This window comes from Camelina sativa, chromosome 13 (assembly GCF_000633955.1).
Source record: "Camelina sativa cultivar DH55 chromosome 13, Cs, whole genome shotgun sequence".
NCBI classification, from domain to species: domain Eukaryota; kingdom Viridiplantae; phylum Streptophyta; class Magnoliopsida; order Brassicales; family Brassicaceae; genus Camelina; species Camelina sativa.
The window spans coordinates 7,555,937-7,574,553 of NC_025697.1; the positions used below are offsets into that span (position 1 = coordinate 7,555,937).

General features: G+C 35.8%; 6 protein-coding genes and 2 pseudogenes across 6 annotated transcripts in view; 4 read left to right on the forward strand and 4 right to left on the reverse strand.

Moving 5' to 3' along the window:
- The window catches only part of LOC104735796 ((Z)-3-hexen-1-ol acetyltransferase-like), a 2,000-nt gene extending 1,618 nt beyond the window's left edge, over window positions 1–382 (reverse strand). Inside the window, exon 1 of the mRNA XM_010455651.2 lies at window positions 122–382. Coding sequence (XP_010453953.1) covers window positions 122–356 — 235 coding nt within the window. The 5' untranslated portion in view covers window positions 357–382. The remainder of the gene's footprint in view (window positions 1–121) is intronic.
- Window positions 1,417–3,545, reverse strand: LOC104735798 (peroxisome biogenesis protein 19-2-like). Its single transcript, XM_010455654.2, has 5 exons — window positions 3,370–3,545; window positions 3,226–3,265; window positions 2,711–2,996; window positions 1,700–2,016; window positions 1,417–1,620 (listed from the first exon to the last, which is right to left on the reverse strand). Exons 1-5 carry the CDS (start codon window positions 3,413–3,415, stop codon window positions 1,575–1,577), a joined length of 735 nt encoding a protein of 244 aa, XP_010453956.1. The 5' UTR covers window positions 3,416–3,545; the 3' UTR covers window positions 1,417–1,574.
- Window positions 3,686–4,988, forward strand: LOC104735799 (protein BOLA4, chloroplastic/mitochondrial). Its single transcript, XM_010455655.2, has 3 exons — window positions 3,686–4,051; window positions 4,295–4,362; window positions 4,663–4,988. Exons 1-3 carry the CDS (start codon window positions 3,737–3,739, stop codon window positions 4,802–4,804), a joined length of 525 nt encoding a protein of 174 aa, XP_010453957.1. The 5' UTR covers window positions 3,686–3,736; the 3' UTR covers window positions 4,805–4,988.
- LOC104735800 lies at window positions 7,769–9,747 on the forward strand (annotated as a pseudogene).
- On the forward strand, window positions 9,823–12,029 carry LOC104735801 (BTB/POZ domain-containing protein At5g17580-like). Its single transcript, XM_010455656.2, has 3 exons — window positions 9,823–10,128; window positions 10,223–10,295; window positions 10,361–12,029. The coding sequence occupies exons 1-3, from the start codon at window positions 10,088–10,090 to the stop codon at window positions 11,942–11,944; spliced, it is 1,698 nt and encodes a 565-aa protein (XP_010453958.1). The 5' UTR covers window positions 9,823–10,087; the 3' UTR covers window positions 11,945–12,029.
- Window positions 12,080–13,002, reverse strand: LOC104735802. The gene has a single exon (XM_010455657.1). The coding sequence runs from the start codon at window positions 12,900–12,902 to the stop codon at window positions 12,303–12,305; it is 600 nt and encodes a 199-aa protein (XP_010453959.1). The 5' UTR covers window positions 12,903–13,002; the 3' UTR covers window positions 12,080–12,302.
- LOC104735803 (RING-H2 finger protein ATL52-like) lies at window positions 14,912–16,415 on the reverse strand. Its single transcript, XM_010455658.2, has one exon. It carries the CDS (start codon window positions 16,219–16,221, stop codon window positions 15,100–15,102), a length of 1,122 nt encoding a protein of 373 aa, XP_010453960.1. The 5' UTR covers window positions 16,222–16,415; the 3' UTR covers window positions 14,912–15,099.
- LOC104735805 overlaps window positions 18,124–18,617 on the forward strand; it is a 1,478-nt pseudogene continuing 984 nt past the window's right edge.

Below are 18,617 nucleotides of genomic sequence, written 5' to 3' on the forward strand. Positions count from 1 at the left end.
AGAGCATCCTTCTCTTCAAACTCTACAAGCGTCACGTCAGCATCTGCCTCGATGAATAAAACGCCTTCACCGGTGCAGTCCACGGCGAGTTTCCGGTTCGGTCCTCCATCCCGAAGCCTACCTGCGAACGGGTAGTAGTAAACCAGCGTCTCTGCAAGGGCTCTCCGAATCACTGCTACTGGATCGGAGTAAGCTTTAGGGTTATGTCTATAGAAGAAGATAGTGGGAATGTGAAATCTTAGTCCTTGTTGGTCGTCGATGTCAGAGAGGAGTTTGAGCTCTCTTGGTGTTGGTTTCGCCGGAAAAACTAACTCAGGCTTCTGCCGGTGAACCTTAAACGTTAATGAACCGGACATTTCGGGTGAAGGGATTTGCAGCTCCGTTTTGCTGAGATACTATTATTTTATGGTTACCATTTACAAACTTATAATGATCTAATTATATATAAAGAGTGAGGGATGGCTGCACATATGCATTAAAAATAATTATTGCAGCACACATCCGTACCCGTAATTAGATTCATTTACGTATACAAATGGTCTCTGTTCTTATTCACGGGAATAGTCTGCCATGGCCCCTAGCTTTGGTTTCAATTAAGATGTCGAAATTTATGTACAAGATTATGAGTTTATGACTTATGAGGATGTACCATCCCTTTTGTGTTAAATAGTATTCAAACTGTTCAATTTTCAAGATATAGAAATTGAAATGAATTATAATCTTTTTTCATTTTATAAGGGACATGGTTTTTTCTCTACTCATCCGTATTCGTATTTTCTTTTTTACTAAGTATGAAATGTTTTATAAACATCCGTACATGTTTCGTTTTATGAGTATGTTTTTTTTTTTCTTTTTTCTGAATTGGAAAGCTTTGATGGAACTTAGTATTTTTCATCAAAAACATGTTCTTATTAAACTTAGTGTACATGTGTGTGTGTGTGTGTGTTTTTTTCTTTAGAAAACGCTTTGATGATTGAACCCGTATATCAAACAAGGTTTATAAGCATGTCCGGACACATATATTTCAGTTGAAATTGAACATGTGTTTGAAACCTGGATCAACTTTTTGTAAGTTTTGAAATAGCATTTGTTTCGATTCTGTTAAACATCATGGACACATCTATATCACACACAAAGTTCACATGTTTAGAACTCCACATAATTAATAGTTTTGGACCACCATGTCTACTTGTAGTACGAATGATTATAACTAGTAAGAAGCATAAAACCATACAAGTTATTTGCTCTACGTTGCCTCTTTGACTCTATCCTCTATGAACTATTGAACACGCGAGACGAATTGGGTGAAGAACGAATCGTAACTTTTACGCATGAGGGTCAGACATTACTTTTGTTTTTAAATGAAATTCGTCTTATTTATAAATTTCAAATATTTGTTTCTTTCTCAGTGGCCTATTCATGTAGAGATTTTATATTATTTCCAAACTGAATAAACCAAAAGAACCTGAACCTAACCAAACAGAGAATAACTGTAGTATTCAGGAAAAAAAAACCCATGGTCTCCAATGGCTGGACAAGTGCCAAATAGTTCTAAAACTTGTTTGTTCCTTCCCTCACATTACACAACAATTTGGTGAAGACTCGAGCATATCCGGAGACCTGTGAACATACATATAACAATACTCAGTCCCATTGGTCTTTAGAGATCACAGATGTTCCGATGAGGAAGAAGACTTACATTTGGCCTAGACTAGCGAAATCAAAGCCAGGATCCATCTCTTGCACTATATCACTTGGTGGCTGTCCACACTCTTGCATCTTCTGCATAATCTCCATGATCTTGGTCGAATTGTTTGGTTCGTTCTCATACACCAAGTTGAGTTCTTTGATTAGTTCATATTGGCGCGAATAACGTTCGAATTCTTCCTTGTCTAGACTGGTTTCATGCTCTTCTAGCCATTTCGGGTATCTTGCGCCTATCTCTTTCATTGGTTCGTGAAGAATATCCTTTGATAATAGTTGTTGCATCATCGTGTCCACTATCGACTCCAAGTCCTAAAACCAAAACATGGGAATTATCAAACCAAAAATCATAAAATACAAAACTTCTTTCAAGTGGTTCTGCAAACTAATTCTCATTTTCAAGTGCGGTTTTTGGATATTATTATCACAATCCTTCCTATGAAAACAGCCTTTAATGCTACTTTGCAACAACCTTAACTAGATGAAACTTTAGCAATATAGAACATTACATCTCAACTCAGCTCAATGGTTTGAGATGATAATTAGAACTTAGAAGCATCGCAAACAAAGAAAAGGCAACACAGCTTCAAAGAATGTACTAGTTACAACAATAAAATAGATACTAATAAACTTCAGATAAGATGGAGAAAACAGTTATACCAAATAATAACCACTAGGAAGAATAATAACGATCAAATCAAACTGCCATCAGTAATGGCAAGCAGGACCAAACATCAAGCTGAACCGAAGAAAAATGAACAGAAGCAGGGACATAATAAACCTTGATATACATAAGTAAAAAGATAACCAGAAATCGGATTTACACTAAGAAAACCAAATCCACCACAGACTTCATTAATAGAGGTCAAAATTATCTAAACTCCATGAGAGAAAATCACCTAAAATCTAACCAGAGCACTGAAGAGAGCATTAAACTACTAGTACTAGATAAGTGTAGCAAGATAAAGAATGCAACAAGTGAAAAACTCAGTTTGTGTATCCTTACGTTAGAGCCAGCAAGATCCTCGAATTGCTTGATCCAATCTTCGACCATAGCATCATCACCTGTAGGCTGCTTGTTCGACGACAAGGACTCAAGTCCTTTCACAGTTTCTCTGGTTTGTTCCCTGAGTTTATCAAGAGCCTCAGCAACATGGTCCTCTTTTGCAATCTTCTGCTTTCCTTTCTTCTTGCTCCTCATATCAGGTAACCCCATTCCAAGACCTTGAACCCCACTCGGCAATGGCTCAGTCTCTCTTTTATCACCATCTTGTTTTACTACCCCTCCAGCTCTACACAAATCCAAAAGCTAATCAAGACCCCCAATTCTCAACAAAAACATAACAAATCTCTAATACTTGAGTACTGATGTTTCATGTCAAGTGCAGAACTCTAAACTCAAAAATTCACAATAGGTAACAACAATCTTAATAACATTCTCAAATTTAGAGCTAAGTAAGTAGCTAACCACATGCCATAGATACAACTAGATAGATAGATTGTAAGGAAGAAAGGAGTAACCTTGGAGTAAGATTGAGATCCTTAAAATCATCCAAAGCGCCTGAGAAAGTACACACACAGAAACAAAACAAAAACCCAGAATTCTCAATTATAGAAACGAATCCACATCAATCAAATCAAACTTGGGGGGAGGGAAATTATTACTATCGAGAAGCTCGTCTAAGTCATCGGTGTGAGTGTCGTTGGCCATTTTCCTCTAGTCTCTCTCTTTCTCTCTCTCTCTCTCTCTCTCTCGTCCTGTGGAAGAAGCGCAGAAGAGGAAGAAGAGAGACTTCAGAGTTCAGACAAAGGCGGTGGCGTTCACAATTGATCATTCCGATACATCGATCGTTCAATTAACCACACGATCAAGTTTAAAGGATTCAATCCAACGGCTCACATTAAATGAAACAAAATGACTAAAATGACCTTCAATTATTTTTTTCGCGGAAAGGCCCAATTAAAGCCCATTACATTAACATCAGCAGCTCTTTCTCTTTCTCTCACAGCTCCCTCGAGTCTGACTGAGCCAATGGCGAACACCTTAATGGCGACCACACGACCACACGTTCTTCTCTCTTCCACAAGAGCGAGCCTTCGTCTCCTGTTTCAATCTCCAAAGAGACCCCTTGCTTCGTTTTCAGCACCTCTCGTTGTGAGAAGCATTAACTCAAGATGCGCCGTTTTGCCGCCGTCGTCGTCGATTTACATCAACAGAGTTTCTAGGGTTTCTTCTGGGTTTGGTCTTGTTGACATTATTCGCAGCCGTAATTTCATTACCAGATCCTCTCAAATCAACGACGCTGGGTCTATTGACCTAACCCTTATGCAATCCATGGAACAAAAGGTTAGATTTTTAATTTATTCATTGGTGGGTGTGTCAGTGTCAATTTTAGCAACATCTGTTACTCTCAGTAGCTCAGAAATGTTGAAACTGGAATCGAGATTAGGGTGTCATGAATCATTAATGAGGGAATCTTGTCACGCATATATGATTACAAGGTCGATTCGTTTTGTAAGGTTTGATCAACACATGTATCTCAACATGATGAGTTGGTTTATTTTTGTTTGCTTGCCTGTGGCTGTGCAGATTAAAGAACAATTGAATGCTGAGTCGGTTACTGTAACGGATATGTCTGGCGATGGACGTCATGTCTGGTACCTACTCTGGCTTTTAGCCAGTTTTATCTCCCCCCATTATGATTCGTTTGTTACACGTAGCTCAATTTGTGTTTGGTGTAGTGCTTGTTGAAGTTTGTGAGACATAGAAACTTTCACTTTCATATACTAGATAAGTTCTTGTAGCTTTGATCGAAGTTGGGGTTTCTAAGTTGTACTTAATCAAGAACTGGTCTTATCAGCATAAACAGAGTAGATATGATTGTGCAGAACGAATCCAGATTTAACTTGTCATATTAGATTTGCTTCTATGACTTATGCTAATGTCTGTTTTGGTAGCATCAATGTGGTATCATCGGCTTTTGAGGGACAATCTGCGGTGAACAGACAAAGGATGGTCTACAAAGCCATTTGGGAAGAGCTTCAGAACGTAGTCCATGCCGTTGATCAAATGACTACAAAGACTCCTTCAGAAGTTTGAAATGAAGCCTCAAGATTTTCAAACACTAGAATGCCTTTCAATATCTATTAGTATTTGATTAGCAGCGGACAATGCTGTTTGTTTTAAGAAATAATTTATTAATTGAAATACATTTTTGGATCTTTTTCTGTTTCTTGTAAGTACTTTGATTGATTCTCTTGCGACTGGCAACGCATGTTATGCATTGGAGTGGTTGCGATTACAAATGTTGACATCTTAAATCGTTATAAATTAACAAAAAAAAAATATATATAGTGTTGTAGTAGTGGAACTTCTTGGACAAAACCTTGTTATCTTTTATCAAATGTTTATCATATCTAAATTTTTATAGTTGATAGTATATTAACTAAATCAAAATATATATTTGGAATTGTGAAAATTTATGTATGAAGAAAGGTTTTTTTTTTTTTTTTTAAAAATCTTTTAAGTATGTAATCGGTTTTCTTATGATTAACACATGTTATACATTAGAGTGGTTGTGATTACAAGTGTTTGATGTTTTAAAATCGTTTAAAAAATAATCAAATCAAAATTAGCGTTTGGATTTTGTGATGGTGGTGATTCTTTTTAACAAAACCTTGTCATCTTTTATCAATTATTATTATATAATTTTTTTTTAACAAATGTATTAAAAAAAAAGAACTAAAATATATTTAGATGGTAAAAAATACTAAAATATATTCTTAGTTGTAATAATATATTTATATGCTTGCTTTATTCTTTTTTTGTTAAAGTATATATTTATAATTTTATATGGTTGATTTTGTAAATTTGTATCTAATCGTAGATTCCATCAACTAGGCAAAAAGTGTCCCGCAAACCTGGATTTTGTTTATAGCCAACTTTAACACTCACTTCACTTGGTAATTGTTATAACCCGTCCATTTTCTCAAATTCCCACATCCGTAGTTACATGAACGAACAGTTTTGTTTTTGTCGGTTCTTATATTATTATGCGACTATAGCTGAACTTAGTATTGTTTAGTAAAAATATATAGTAGTAGTACAAAGAGTAGTATATTTTTAAAAACTTGGAGCATAAGTTCATTTAGCTCCACGCACTTATTACAAGTACACAGCTTTGGAAACATAGTAGACACATAGATAACACAGCTAGCCCATCACGTGGTTTATACACAATGATTGGTATTTTACAAGGTCTAGAGAAGTGAAAAGGAGAAAATGAAATAATGAACAGTGTGTAAACACAAAGATACGTTCATGCCTTCATTTTCACAAAGAACATAGTTACATAGATAACGAACATAGATTTATTTATATATACATATTCCTGTAGAAAAACACTGCATGAATATTCTAAATTACACAGCACTTTATCACCTTGGTTATAGTTCTTGTTGCGGGGATAGCGTTTACAGCGTCCAAGTTTTGTCTTCTCGATGGACCTGAAGGTGGAACCAGATACACTCTACATTTTCGGTAGGGTTCCGGTCTGGTGGTACTGGTAGTGTTAAAACATTTCAGGAACCTGTGTGTTTCTCCGGTAGTTTTTCCTTGAAGGAGGAGAAGAAAAAGAAGTATCGTTAGTAATAGTTGTGAGAGAGACATTGCTAGAGACTAGAGTGAGAGCTCTTGTAGAGAATAGTTGTCTCTCAGTACTAGTGTTTCTCTATATAGAAACAATAACAATTTCTTTTGTGATTTTTTTTTTGTTTTTTTAAAATTGTTTTTGTAACGCTTGTAACTTTGAGCAGAATTTAGGGGTTACAAGTGTTTGTGTAAGTAAAAAAGCAACTCTAACTAATGAGAGTGACTTAAGTTACTTTGCTTTTTCATTCTTGAATCGAACCTTTTTCTGACTTCTTCTTACTTATAATTGCATTATATATTTTACTAGTTTACTAGAATCATTGCAAATGAATCTAGGTTTTAAGTTCAAGTTACAAGTTTTTTAAACATTTGGTTTTCAAAGACAAAACTACATAATTAGTATGATCAAATAGTATTTGACAAATACTATGAGTGGAATAATCAATTTAGTATGGATAAGCTATATACTGTTTTGGTTTCTGTATGTGTAGAGCCTTGTAGGGCTTTCAATTAAGTACATTTTGTACGATTATAAAAACTTTAATACTTTAAGTACAAAAAGAAGTGATATTTTTAGAAATTATCAAAGCATAATTTCTAAATTTTTAAAGCATAAACAATAAAACTTTAATTCCACTCCAAACTCCATTCTGGAGTAAGAAAATCATCTTTATTTTCAACTACAAAAAGAGTAATGAATAGTTTTCATCTTTACTGAATCTCACTCTGTTAGAGATCAGTTGATATTTTTAATGCATAAAATAGTTTCTAAATATGAGATATTTTCATTTATAATTAAACAATGATTATTAGTTATCTAGCAATTAAATTAAACTATTTATAAAAAATCAAATGGTTTATCATTTTAAGAAAACTAATTATCTAAATAATTTAAAATTTTAAATGCAAAAATGAAATGAATCTAATTAAATCAGTACTTTGTGTTTTTATGCCTTTTATTTATCTATGTTGTGAAATGTAATTTATTTGATAATATATTTTTAGTGAAATTAATCATTCATTTGAATTATTGCAAAACAAGTGGGTAAAAAATTTTACTTTCGGAAAATTCAGGGTGTTATTAAATTTCAATTAACTAAAAATAATTGGATTAGGTTTTTTTGGATAAAAATTGAGCAATGGATTAAGGAAGAGCTTGCCCCATTTTAGAGTAAAACAAATAGAGTAATTGGTTGGAAATGCTCTAAAAAATATTAAATCGTTAACCATACCCTCTTAAGCCAAATTTCAGGTTTCTTATTGGTAAACTGAAGTATTAGACACTAGACACATATAATAAAAGGTTTTGGGCATTTCCGTGAAATGTATATACTTCTGGGGTGATTGTATAATTAATGCTAAATTCTTTGCCTGGTAAAACCGTAAGCGTGAGTATTTGGAAGGAAGATAATACATACATAACGAAGCTGTTGGGCGAAGATGAAACTGTTCGACGCGCACTGTCACCTTCAAGACCCGAGGATTATCACCAAAGCTCCACAGCTCATCTCTTCCGTCGTAGCTTCCGGCGTCTCTGCCTTCGCCGTCAATGGAGTCTCCGAGGTTTCAAAATTTGTCAGATTGATAGCTTTCGAATTATACAAGCTTAGATATTTTTAATCAAATCTTGGTTTCGTTTGATTTGGTCTAGAAAGATTGGAATTTGGTCAGAGATATGGGGGTTAAATACCCTTCTGTTGTTCCCTGCTTTGGGATTCATCCATGGTACGAGTTGTGTTTAATCTAGCTTAGCTACAAATTTACAGGTAAAGTTTCAAACTTTATGATCTCTTTTGGTGTGTTTGTGGTTGAGTTAAGGTATGTAGCAGAGAGGACTCCTCAATGGTTTGAGACATTAAAGAGTTTGTTTGAGACCACTCCTTCTGCTGCTGTTGGAGAAGTCTATCTCCTGTCTCCTTTAATCACATTTTATTTGAATTGGAAACCCTCCATGAGATATGTGTTGGTTGAAATTGCATTTTGTTTTTGGTTTGAACAGATTGGTTTGGACAAAGGGTCTAAGGGAAAGGAGATTGATTTCTCAGACCAGGTTTCAGAATTTGAAAAATAGACCTTTAGCTTGCTTAAATTGTTTGTGTTCAGAATGATGGCTTTTGATACTAAAGGCAGCATTTTTAATTGTATAGGTTACCGTGTTTCGTCAACAGCTCGAACTTGCAAAGGAATTAAATAAACCTGCATCAGTTCACTGTGTCCGTGCATTTGGAGATCTGCTAGAGATAATAAAGTATGATCTTTTGCTTCCTGTATATAACAAAAGTGAGATATTATTGAGTGTTCCTAAAATTATGAAAATGTCTCTTTATGATGTGTTCTTATTTAGTGTGATGTGATACCTTAATACACAGATCTATGGGGCCTTTTCCTTCTGGGATCATCCTTCACTCGTATTTAGGTTCTGCTGAGATGGTTCCTGAGTTTGCTAAGCTCGGTGCATATTTCTCCTTCTCTGGTTTTCTTATGTCCATGAGTGAGAAAAAAGCCAAGAAAATGTTGAAAGTTGTAAGATTTTCATATTTCTCTACACCGAATCACAGCTTTAAGGTGGAATGGAATCTTGATTTCAGTTCTTGGTAGGTTCCATCTGATAGGATCTTATTGGAAACTGATTCACCAGACGCACTACCAAAGGCTGGCTCAGCCAGGTATTCTCTACTTTGTAGAAGGAGATCCTTCTCTACCCGAAGAAGAAAACTCAACTCAGAACCTTGATTCTGCTTCTAGTGACTCGATGAAGTTGTCCAAGGAAACACTTAATCACCCGGCTAATATTCATATCGTACGTTGTTGCTTTGTAGATTCTCAACTGATCTTCTGTTTCATAGAACCATGGAAAATTAAGACCCTGATCAATTACGGTTTCAGGTACTTGAGTATGTAGCGCGGTTGTTGGACATGAAGAACGAAGAACTCGCAGAGCTAAGCTATCGGAATGCTGTTCGATTATTCTCTTATCCAGGTTCCAAGATGCTACTTGAGAAAGGTAAAAATGATTTCTTTTAGTTCGTCTCTTCACATCTTTTTATTGGGTCTTGAATCAAGTTATTAATGAAAAAAAAGAATGGATTTGTGTCTTAGGTGCTGCTGATGTCTCTGGTCACAGTCAAAGCCAGTCAACAACGCATGAGTCATGAGTTCTGAAGGCATTGTAGTGTTTCTCATCACTCTGTTACGATGCTTTGAATTTGGACTTACTGTACCAGTGTTATAGACAGTCACACTTTTCTTTGTACAAAAGGTTATCAAAATTTCTGATTGTGTGATTTGGAAAAATAAGAGGCCTATTATAATTTTTAAGTATGAGTTTTAAGAATTCTAATAGAGGTAATAATGGCCTTGTGTGACAAACAAAAAAAAAGTTAATTTTGTGATGTGATTAGAGTCTTTTGCGTACAGTTCCTTACTAACAAAAAGGATTATATATTAATTGTTTCAAAATTGCTTAATAATTTCACTGTAATATAAATAAACTAACTAATACATTTTCCCCGGAGAATCCCACTTATATCTTAACTTAATCCTATATTTCGGGAAGAGCCTAACTTTTCTTGATAAGCTTTTAGTGTTCTTTCTCATTCAAGAGTTGTTTCTGAAATTTTTGTTTTTGTTCCCGTTGTTGCTGAACACATGAGAAACTAAGTACTCTGTTTCTTGGAGTCCAAATTCACAATTCTATTATCCTTCAGAAAAATTGAAGAACTGCTATCAAAAATGTCAGATTCAGATAGGAACAACAACAACAACGAGAACAGGTGAGATTTCTTAGTCTCTTCTATTTCAAATTATAAGAATCATTTCATATTGATTTTAATCGATGATCTCCCTAATTACAATGATTGCTTGAAGGAATTCAATGTCAGCATCATCTGCACCGGATCTTCATATCAACATAAAGGCTGTTCCATTTCATCTTAACAAAGTAAGTTTCTAAAAACATTCACAAAAAAAAGACAGAACAGAGATATTGAGTTTTTGTTTTTGCAGGAAATGTTAGCAAAGAGATCGTCACAAGTGAGCTTATTACTCGAGCGAAACGAGATGGATGAGCTGCGTTTGATCCTACGAGATTTAGAAGTCGACCCTGAAACCTTTGAGCTTGTTGCTAGATTCTGTTATGGCCTTGAAGTCAAGTTTACCTCTGATAACATCGTCTCTGTTCTCTGCATAGCGTATTACTTAGGGATGAATGAAGAACAAAGCTCTAATAACTTGTTGGGAAAGGCATCTGAGTTCTTAGAGCAACGAGTTTTCCCGTGCTGGAATGAGACAGTAAATGCTCTTCGTTCAGGGGACAAGAGTCTTGACAAGCTAGCTGATGTTGGACTCGTCGATCTCTTCTTTGATTCTCTTATCGAAAAGGCTTCATACGATCCAAGACTCCTCGGTGAAATGATCAAGAACAGGGAAGAGGAAAGTGATGATTATAGACCTAACCCTAGGAGACGGTTGTTTGTTAAAGATTGGAAATCAGAAGATTTGATCACAGTTCCGCTTCGGTTATATGAACCTTTGATGATCCGAACAATAAAATCGCGCAGCATTCCCGTGGAATACATCGTTTTATCTGTCTGCAAATACGCAAAGAAGTGGGTTTTTGATGCGGAAGAAAGCCAACTAGGGCAAAGGAGAGAAGTAGTTGAAGCGGTTGAGCGGCTTTTGCCACATCCCAGAGGGCTAATCTCTTGCGAGTTCTTATTCGAATCGCTAAAACATTCGATCTGGTTAGAAGCTAGCTCCGAATGTCGAAAAGGATTCGAGATCAGAATCACCAAACAGCTCGACATGGCTAGACCAACAGATCTCAAGATTCTGTCTCGAGGATACAGAGAAAAAGCTGAGAGTTTCGAAGATATCACTCTCGTTAAAACCGTTGTCACGAGCTTTTACAGCTACTATGCCAATGAAGACTCCGAAGATGTTTTACATTTCAAGAAAGTAGCGAAACTGTTGGAAGAGTTTCTGTTCTTGGCTGCGAGTGAGACTTCTCTGAAGCTAGAAGCGTTTGTGGAGTTAGCGGAGATCACAGTGGCTAGTTCGCAAGGCATTTTGAGATACGCGGATGGGATTTACAAAGCCATTGATGCTTTCTTGGAGAGCCATAGATACTTGACTGAATCAGAGAAGATGGAAGTTTGTAAATTTCTTGAATGTAAGAAACTCTCTCAAGAAGGATGCGACCAAGCCGCGAAAAACCAGAGGCTTCCTATTAGAATCGTTATTCAGGTTTTGGTTGCTTCTCAGCTTCAGATACGTGATACAGTGGCTAAAGAGATCAAGGTTATAGAAGAGAAAGTAGACGAAGAAGACGAAGAAGGAGAGATTGGGGTTTCCAGCGATGAAGATGAGATGGAGAATATGAGTAATAAACTGTTAGGCCTTGAGATTGAGAATCATGAATGTGTTGTTCATCGTTGGAAGAAGACGAAGAAGAAGAAGAGTAATAAGCTAAGCGTGTGGAGACAGGTGAAGAGAAAATTTGGTTGCTTGACTTCATCTTCTTCTTCAGTTGATGCTTGCACCTGTGATGTCAATAAGAAGAAGAAGAAGATTCATCATCACTACAAATAAATTAACTATTGATTACAGTCCGTCCAGACTCAGATCTTGTTCTTGTTTTTGCTCTGTTTGTTCGTGTTCTGTTTCTGACATTGGAGAAAATGTTATTTCAGGTTATGTTTTTTTAATTTATGAAAACCATAAGAGTAACAAAAAGTAAAGCTACAACAAAAACAAATTCTTCTGTAGGTCTTTCCACATGGTATTTTAGTTCTTACTCAAAAGAACAGCTTTCCTTGTCTCACACGTCAACGAGGTTTAGCTTTCTTCAAAGCCTCTCTCTTTCTCTGTTCATTCTGGTTACACAACCCGATACATATGATCATGTATTGATCCGTGCGCTAAACATTGATCATTACAGTATATCAGATCATTTGTTTCCGACCGATAATCTCAATGGAGTCCTATCGCAGTCCTCATCAATGCTACTCTCATCATCGCTTCTTAAATTCGATCTACGATCTTCTTGATCTTCTTGTTCTTGGATTCGCATATGATTTTGAATCAGATTATTAGAACTACCCTCGTTCCTATCTTCCTCTTCTTCTTTTCCTCCTCCTCCTCCTCCTTCTTCATCACCAAGAACCACCACATTCCCGAATTGTACGTGCTTCTCACCTTCCCTAGGCGAATTCCTTGGCGCTGGATCCGAAATTGACGTTGCGGTGGCGTTTTCCGGGGTCTTGTTGTTATTGACGTTCTTCTCTGCTGGATCACCTTTCTCCGGATCGTAATTGGCAACGCCCTTACTGACGGAGACCGTGCAAGGCTTGAGGACGCAAGAGTAAACGTAAGCCAAGAACCAAAAGAGCCAAGGGACACCAACAAAGAACATACCCGCTTGTAGAAACAAAGGGTTCGGATCAGATTGGACCAGGTAAAGTCCTAAAAGAACTCCTCCTGATAAGATACATGAAAGAAACAGAAGTGTGACAATGTATATTCTTGGATCACCTTTTCTCTGATCCATTCGAACTCCCGACCACTGGATGTTTGAAAACAACACAATAAGGATTTGGTTTCTCTTTTTTCTTTCTTTCTTTTTTCCTCGAGAAAATTTGTGTTGAACAAAAAAAAAGTTGGGTGTAACAGAAAACTGAAAAGAGCGCTTAATGCGGACTCGGTTTTATTTATTGACTTTGTTTTTTCTTTCTTTTTTTCGCTAAATTATTACTGCAAAGAGTTTTTATTTAGTAGAGTCGTTGTGAGGTTGTTGTAGACTTTTTTACGCTCTAAGAGTGAAAATAGGAAATGTATAACTAACTTATTAGTAACAAATTGAATTCGAGAAACTATGGTTTAATTTTTTTTTTCTTTTCAGTATGATTGTTGCGGTTTGATTAATTATCGCCCGATTCATTTTGTTTTAGTGCTGAATGCTGATGATAATATACCAAAAAGGCCACGTAAAAATATATGTATATAAAAAATTTAAGACTTATGTTATCGACTTGTCGTGCTATCGACCAAGATGCGACGAACGTTCACGATGTCTAATACATGAGCTCCACTTTTTTTGAAAAAGGTTACTTAAGATTTTTTTTGGTGACACAACGTACAGATCTTTTGTTCATCTATTTTATTCACATTTCTAGCAACAATGCCCACAACTGTTTCTTTTCTTTGTTCACATTGAATTGAATCCAAAAACATGTGTCCTTTTAAAATGTTCAAACTTATTAATCACGTATAATTAGCATTTAAGTTAAAATTCAGACTTAATGAAACAGTTTTGTCCTACTAAGGATATCAATTTTCTTAATTATATTTCAAAATCAGATTCTATTCTTGGTCTTCCTAGCTTGAGACCTTAGGTCGACTAGACTTCATTTCCTCAACAGTCGTTGACGAGAAGAATGTTTTTTTTTTTTTTTTTAAGTTTCTAACATCTTTTGGATAATGATTTTATCATGTTAAACAAACTCTTAAGTTAATTAGCAAGGGTCATTTAATTAATTAGTGTTATTTCATGTTTTTGAGCTCAATTGTACTAAATATCCAGAGTTGCGCAATCATTAATAGAAGATGGCGATGGCTGATCGATGGGGCATATATATAACTCGGACCGAGTATCAAATTTTACCTCAAGTATGTGAGCATATAAATTTTGTTTATCTATGTTAAACAACATATGGTGTGATGCCTATGCTTTGTCTAGTCACATTATGTGGTTATATCTGTTTCATGTAGGACAGTAAAGTAGTCCCGCTTTTCAACATTGCAACAGTTCTTTGACAAAGTCAGAAAACACAATACAAACAAACGTACAAATTCAAATACACACACACACACACAAAAAAACACATAAGTCTCACTAAGTCACAACAACAACAACAACAAAAAACCCAAACCACTAGAAAACGCAATATTGCAAAGAGAGTACTACGTATAATACACGCTCATAAAAAGCACACCACTCATACAGTCATAGGCAATCGAATTCAAACAAATCAAGAAGTAGGACACTAGCTAACGAAATCAAAATATTATTCATATATATTCGTTTAAACCTTATACATGTGAATGAGATTCTTTCTAGACATAATTCATAATCCAAGAAGATCACTGATATTTTTTAAACGAATTAAAATCTCATTTGGTATTTGCGAGTGGTAAGTTTTTATTTAGAGTTGGGGTCCAAAAGGACCTACAACCCTGCAAATATATTCATCGTTTTATGCTCTCCGTTCGAAATCGATGAACATACTAACTTGTTTTGCATGTATGATTAAAGATTCTTTTCTGATCTCCAACTTTTCTTCTGCCAGCATGTTCTTTTTGGATTATACGTGATTTTTAGTCAACATGTTCACATTTATCCCTAGATCAACGATGATGTATGAAGACAACAAGCTAGCTAGCTATTGGAAAAGCTTTACTCGTTAGCTTTACCATGAGCAAAAATTTCACCTCTTTGATAAAATCACATTGCTTTTTGTAGTGGATGTTCCATAAATTCAGGAGGAGGGAGACAACAAATTACTCCTAAATATATTTTTCACTTTTTTCTTTAATCTTCAAAAAGTGTTTACTATATCAGTAAACAACTAAACATTACTAAGCACAGAGTATTAACAACAACAAAAAAAGAGTCAATGATATTTATAACTTGATGTTTCAAAGAAACATTTACTTAAAAAACAAAACAAAATGAAACGTGTTTTAATTTAATTGGGTAAACGGTAATTTCTCGATCGATCATACCTCGAGAAAACAAATCTCCCCGTCGATAAACTCCTCACCACAAAACTCGATACTCCGCTTCTCTCACTCGCCGCCGTCGTCTTCCCTTCGTCGTCACCTTCTCTCCGTCGCGAAGTCCCGACGCCGCCTGTTTCTCCTTCGCCTTCCTCCTCATCATCAATCTCTCTCAGAACATCAGCGATCGATACCACTACACCAGAGTCCAGCGACGTCGATCTCCGAATCGGCTGCGACTCTCCATCCTTACTCTCCCATCGTTGCTCCTCTAATTCCGATCTACCGTCATTACTACTCCGAGATCCGGTTTCCAGATCTTCGATCACAACAACAACGGAACCGAAATCGAAATCACCGGTTTGATTTTGAGAACCGGCTGTATTCGAATCGATTTCCGATTCCGGTACGGTTCGGTTAGCTACGACGAGTTGTCTTGAGTCAGCATCATCATCATCAACCGCGGTTGTGGTGGTGTGAGTGTGATGATTAACTCCGGTGACGAAAGCGCGGCAAAGAGGACAGTTAGAGTGAGATTTCAACCAAGTATCAATACAAGGAAGATGAAACGCGTGGTTACATTTCGGCAACAGTCTCAAGCTCTCGTTCTCTTCGAACTCGCTTAAACAAACAGAGCAATCAGAACCATCGACGAAACCATCTCCTTTTCTATATTTGTAAACCGTGATTGATTTAATCGTAGACTCGTTGAGACCATCTCCAGTAGTATTGGTATTGGAGTGTCTTTGCGTGGAGGAGAAGGTACCTTCACCGTTACGATTGTTGTTAAGGTTAAGAGTAGAAGAAGTATCTGAGGAGGAGGAGTGGTGGCGATGGCAGTATTTTGAGATGAGAGTGTAGTAGCTGACGAGGATGAAGGCGGAGACGAGGATTCCGATGAGAGCGATGAGGAGAGGGGAGAAGGTGTTGGAGGAAGAGGAGGAAGAGTCGTCGTCTAGGAAGAAAGAAGGAGGAGGAGGAGGGAAGATGAGGTAACACCATTGAGGGCAGTAGATGTTACAGACTCCTTGAGAGCAATCGTTGTATGAATCGTATGGTGACCATGGGTTAGGGTTTGACATTGAACCCATTTGTTTGTTTGTGTTGCAGAAGAGAGAGAAATTAAGGACGAAGAAGAAAAAGAAGAAGAAGAAGAAGAGAGAGAGTTTTGAGGTGGAGTGTCACAGTCTCTTTCTCTCTCTCTCCTTATCTTTTTGGGCTCTATGTGACACAGAGTGTTTTTTTTTTTGTTGACTTTGATTAGTATCTTTGGACAAATAATAAGATTAACTCTTTTTTTTTTTTTTTTTTAAAGATATGTCTGTATGTTTATTAATATTGGTTGTACATGTTTAACATCAGTTTACAACTAACTTTCTTTAAATAAATTTTAAAACTCAATTAGTATATGTTTATGTGGTCTCGCTTTATGTGAAACGAATGATTTGGCGTAACCTGTTGTGCCTTAGTTATCATATAGATTCTACAGATTACATGTTTTTCCTTTCTTTTTAAATGTCTTTCAGATAAGTAAATGGGCAATTCTCGAAAAATAGGAGTAGATAATACATTTGACGTATGTGTATACCTTTAAGCATTGTCCAAGGCGTTTGAGAATGATATATGATATGTCTTGATGTTATTTTTATTGTTTGGTAATGGGTGAAGTTACGTAGATATACATGTTAAGTAGCTTTCATTTCAAGCATACCATTTGTTGGTACATTGTTGGTGAACACGACTACCTAAAGGAGTCTTAACCATATATTGGCCACCTGGTAACTGCTAATCATTCATGTAACTGTTAATATATTGATCGTTTGGTTGGTTACTTATTATATAGTGTCCGTTGTTCGATAGATATACGAGGGCAGTGTAATGTTCATTTTGCTCTATTTTCTGAGCTTGTAATCCTTTTTTATTTTTTTGGGATCTTGATCATCACAGTTCACATGGCATGAATTCATCTACTACAATATAACTCGATAAGAAAACAAATAACAGCTAAACACCATGAATACATGATAACAAGAATCGATCACTGCATTACACGTATGTATATTTTTAGGCGTATAAAGTATGATATTCACCTGCCTTAGCTCAGGGTCGGTCATGTGAGGCACTGACTCTTTTATATAGTATAAACCGATATGAATATATAAACGCACGTGGCTAAATGTATGTCTTAATTTGTATTTGGAGGGGAAAAAGAAACATCTATTTTCAAACCAACCCAAAGATGCGATAGCTAAACAAACATATTTAATTCGATTTCTAACCAAATCTATGTATCAAATGCTAAAAAAGAAAAGTATTTAATGATAAGTAAGTGTCTCTACCATGGTTTCAAAATTGACTTTTTATCCTCTGGAAAGGATGATTGTTAACCAACATTTTAACCAAATATATACAAAATGACTACAAAATAATAGGGCAAAATAACAAAAAATCAGATTACAATGAAAGAGAGTGATATCCTTGTATGTTTTTAGAGCATTTGAAATGTAATGTTGTACATTTTTCATCTTTTTTCGAATGGACATGAACACCAAATAATTGAAGTGATGTAAAGAAGAAGATAACTTTAATTGTAAAAGGTCAGTAGGAATTGGTAACTTAGGAAAGAATCATGTAAGTGCGTAATTAGTTGTATATACGTGGCGAAGAATTCCAAAGAGCTCAATCTATTACTATTATAAACCGTGAGGCTGGGAAAAATAAATGTTTCTGATGATTCAACTTGAGTCCAAAGTTACTGTCATCTCTCACTAATTATTCCATTAACAAATAAAATTACATTTAAGAAAAGATGAGGTTGAAAGATAGACTAGAATCTAATCTGATTAGTCACATCGAGGAAGTAGTTGAGTTTAAGTCGGCATTAAACTTGTCTTTTTATGCAGTGATCTGTCCACCACATTTCATCATCCACAAGATTCGTCCACATAGTGTGAACAGTTCACAAAACGTAAACCTGTGTAGGTCAGGTCGGCCAAATAAATATAAAATAAGCCCGATACAATAAGCCCATAAGATGAGACCGGAATCAACCGGTTCGGTTTTCTCAAGAATTCTCAAAAACCGTTTCTTCTCTAAATCGAAAGCTGGGATTAGTAATCCCCACCACCACCACCACACTGCGATCGGAGAAGAAGCCATGGAAATTTCCCGAGCTCGTTGTCTTCTTCTTCTGATACTCTCCTTTTGTTTCCTATCATGTGTTTTGGCTAAATCTTCTCGTCCCATCTCCGTAAGTATCTATGTGCTCGACTCAAATCTCTAAGCTTCGTTGCAATATGGTTGCTGATTTTGCGTTAGGAATCAATTATTTTGTAGGATGTAGAGATCAGGCAGAAGAAGAACGAATGATATGCTGATATAGAAAGGTGAGTTCAGGAAGATAAAGGAATTGCTTTTTTTTTTTTTTTTTTTTTTTTTTTTTTTTTTTTTTTTTTTTTTTTTTTTTTTTTTTTTTTTTTTTTTTTTT

Excerpts from the sequence above, each read along its gene's own strand:
- LOC104735798 (XM_010455654.2), bottom strand. The coding sequence starts at position 3,415 with ATGGCCAACGACACTCACACCGATGACTTAGACGAGCTTCTCGATA. Across the intron at positions 2,997-3,225 it reads GATCTCAATCTTACTCCAAG|AGCTGGAGGGGTAGTAAAAC; the intron begins GTTACTCCTTTC and ends GGATTTGTGTAG. Across the intron at positions 1,621-1,699 it reads TTCGCTAGTCTAGGCCAAAT|GTCTCCGGATATGCTCGAGT; the intron begins GTAAGTCTTCTT and ends GTATGTTCACAG.
- LOC104735799 (XM_010455655.2), top strand. The coding sequence starts at position 3,737 with ATGGCGAACACCTTAATGGCGACCACACGACCACACGTTCTTCTCTCT. Across the intron at positions 4,052-4,294 it reads TGCAATCCATGGAACAAAAG|ATTAAAGAACAATTGAATGC; the intron begins GTTAGATTTTTA and ends GTGGCTGTGCAG. Across the intron at positions 4,363-4,662 it reads GGCGATGGACGTCATGTCTG|CATCAATGTGGTATCATCGG; the intron begins GTACCTACTCTG and ends CTGTTTTGGTAG.
- LOC104735801 (XM_010455656.2), top strand. The coding sequence starts at position 10,088 with ATGTCAGATTCAGATAGGAACAACAACAACAACGAGAACAG. Across the intron at positions 10,129-10,222 it reads AACAACAACAACGAGAACAG|GAATTCAATGTCAGCATCAT; the intron begins GTGAGATTTCTT and ends GATTGCTTGAAG. Across the intron at positions 10,296-10,360 it reads TTCCATTTCATCTTAACAAA|GAAATGTTAGCAAAGAGATC; the intron begins GTAAGTTTCTAA and ends TTGTTTTTGCAG.
- LOC104735802 (XM_010455657.1), bottom strand. The coding sequence starts at position 12,902 with ATGGATCAGAGAAAAGGTGATCCAAGAATATACATTGTCACACTTCTG.
- LOC104735803 (XM_010455658.2), bottom strand. The coding sequence starts at position 16,221 with ATGGGTTCAATGTCAAACCCTAACCCATGGTCACCATACGATTCATAC.